General features: G+C 46.1%; 1 protein-coding gene across 1 annotated transcript; it reads left to right on the top strand.

Annotated features, from left to right (window-relative positions):
- The first annotated feature begins 466 nt into the window (after positions 1-466).
- Positions 467-955, top strand: LOC124695637 (zinc finger A20 and AN1 domain-containing stress-associated protein 10-like). Its single transcript, XM_047228463.1, has one exon. The coding sequence runs from the start codon at positions 467-469 to the stop codon at positions 953-955; it is 489 nt and encodes a 162-aa protein (XP_047084419.1).
- Positions 956-2,904: the final 1,949 nt, after the last annotated feature.

Genomic DNA, 2,904 nt, shown 5'->3' with positions numbered 1-2,904 from the left:
AACTACATAGTCGGTAAACAAAAACAAAAAACAGTGGTTCTTTCGGCCCTACAAGTTGCAGTATGTGGTTTAGCAGCGACTTCTAGAATACTTCTACGGAGTAGTACTTTGAATCCAAACAGGTATCGATTTGAATCCAAATAGGTACCCAAGGACGTGTGGTCTCTGACTTCACGAACGGTGTGTACGTACTCCGTCTCCGTATATGATCCTGACGCTGCATCCTGCGGGCCGGTGGGACACGGATCACTCCGCCGACTGCGAACGAATATCGGAAGAACGCAGCGTCTTCAAAAGGCCGCGCATCTGCCAAGCAACAGGCACAGCAGCATCGACATCGTCTCCGGCGGAACAGAGCAGCCAAAGAGAGATCAAGTTGCGCTAGCGCGAACGACGACGAGAACCCTAGCACGTAAGGAGAGAACGCTCGTGCATCAAGATCTCTTCCACCTCGAGCGAGCGAGCAATGGCGGAGACGCAGCAGGCGGGCGGTGCTCCGGCTTCGGACGGCCGCGAGACGGCCCTGTGCGCGAACAACTGCGGCTTCTTCGGTAGCGCGGCGACCGGCAACCTTTGCTCCAAGTGCTACAAGGAGCAGCAGCAGATCATCGGCGTCGCTGCCGTTGCTGGCGCGCCCTCGGTGGACAGCGTCTTGTCCGGCTTCGCGTCGCTGCGCATCAAAGAGACAGGTGGACGATGTGCTGCTGCTGCTGCCGCCGCCGGAGTCGGGTGCGAGAAGGAGGTGGTGCCGGCGACCGCTACGAAGAGCCGGTGCGAGGCGTGCCGGAAGAAGGTGGGGCTGCTCGGGTTCGCCTGCCGCTGCGGCGGCACCTACTGCGGCATGCACCGTCACGCCGGCGCGCACGACTGCGGGTTCGACTACAAGGCGGCCGGCCGCGAGCAGATCGCGCGCCAGAACCCCCTTGTTGCAGCATCCAAGCTCGACAGGATTTGACTTCGAGATCGTTTCAACGAGTGGAGATTTTCGATAAAGTTTAATGAGTGGAGATAGTAGCTTACTTTAGCCATTTTATTAAAACATTCAGATGTAAATATAAACACTCTCATATACGTATATAAATAATTTGCAGTAGGTACCTCTCCCACTTTTTCCTAAAATAAACATTACTTCTTGACTTGATTTTCTTCTGCGAATTGGCCAAGATCAAAATATGGCGTGCGATGTACTTAGCTCGCAAACTGCGCTGAAAACCATCTTTGCGTTTTTTCTCTCTCACGAAATATCACTGCTGTTTCTTCTTAACTTCAATGATCTATTTCTTTCTTTCGGTTGTTTGTCTCACTTAGTTGCAAGTGAATTTTGCGATTACAAGAGTCATGCAGCTGGCAAAAAATAGCATGCCACCATACACGCACACCACGCTCCATAGATACACATGAGCGTCTCTCCAAGCTGAGATGTGAAATTTGTTTTTTTCTTGAAAAGTCCAGTGATCTATTCTTTTTTTACCGGCAGTCACCTATTCTTAATCTTCAATAGCAGTAAAAAAACCTAAAAGTAATAAAAATTACAAAAAAAATCTTTCAACCACCTAGCAACGACTACGTCCGAGGGTGTGTCTTACGCGGTGCTCCCTTTTTTGCACGTTGGATTGCGATCTGGTGGTTCAGATGACTTTCTCTCTAGGGACCACGGCTCCTTTATCCCCAAGCCCCTCTGAACAATAAAGCATGTTGCTAATTCGGTTCTCTCTCGTCCACTCCGTCCTTACCTTCACCCCGATAGAAAATAGCAGATCACACCACTTATTGGTGTTTTTTTGCAAAGAACCACACCAGTGTTTTGTTGTTGCAAGGAACACCGCATTTTGCTATAATTATTTGCATAGAACACATAAAAGTAATTAAGCAACTTGATAGCTAATTAATTAGTTGGGTTTACTGTCAAGTGGCCCAGCGCGGCAATTCCTCTATGTAGTCTACCGCGTCGTCAATATGAACGGGCGCTCAAGTACAACGTCTTTAGGGGGAGCTGCTATATGCCGACCGGGTCGGCACGGACGGGGTGCCGCACACCCTTGGACCCATCACCTATTAATTGGGTCGCAGCCGGTCAGGTAAACGCCTTTTTTACTTTTTTACTTTTTATTCTTTATTATTTTCTGTTTATAGTTCTATTTTTTAAATTAACGTTTTTCTGTTTCTTTTTATGTTTTCAAAATATTCAAAATTTTCTGTTTATAGATTTTCGAAATGTACGCTTTTAAATTTGTTTAAAATTTGAAAATCGTTCAAAATTATAAATTTGTTTAGAACTTGAAAATCATTCAAAATCTGTTCGAAAATCGTTCAAAATCTGCTTGAAAATCGTTCAAAAAAGGAAACAAAAAAAAAACGAAAAAGAGAAAAAACAGGAAAAAAACGCCTAACGGGGCAGGCCCACGCCGCGTGTGGCGGTGTGCAACCGGTGCAGTCGCCAACCTGGTCGGCATATAGGGATGGCGGCGGGTGACCGGGTCTCAACAAAAGTTAAACTATGAACTGTTTTTTAATCTGAATAAATGTAAAATTTGGAAGTTTGCAATTCTGATTTTTTTAATAATTTATTTTTTATTCATAAATTTTGAAATTTTGAATATTTTTGGTAATCTTAACATTTTTAAAATCTAAACTTTTTCAAAAATTTGAACTTTTTACCAAAATTTGAACCTTTTCCAATTTTGAACATTGATTCTGACGGCGGTGCGCCCGCACGCACGAGGAGGCCGAGGGTTTTCTGGCCGGGACCGATGGACTTCCTCGCGTTGCAGGTTGTGCGGATTTCTCGATAGCGCCCCACCAGCTGTCTCTAGGGTGGCCGCCTCCGCCTGGTAGGGATGAGACAATGAAGAGGAATTACCACACTGGAATGCTGACAACAGGACTGACTAACTGGCCATCAAT

The sequence above is a fragment of the Lolium rigidum genome, chromosome 3 (assembly GCF_022539505.1).
Source record: "Lolium rigidum isolate FL_2022 chromosome 3, APGP_CSIRO_Lrig_0.1, whole genome shotgun sequence".
Classification (NCBI taxonomy): Eukaryota; Viridiplantae; Streptophyta; class Magnoliopsida; order Poales; family Poaceae; genus Lolium; species Lolium rigidum.
This window is presented reverse-complemented; position numbering and strand designations above follow the sequence as displayed.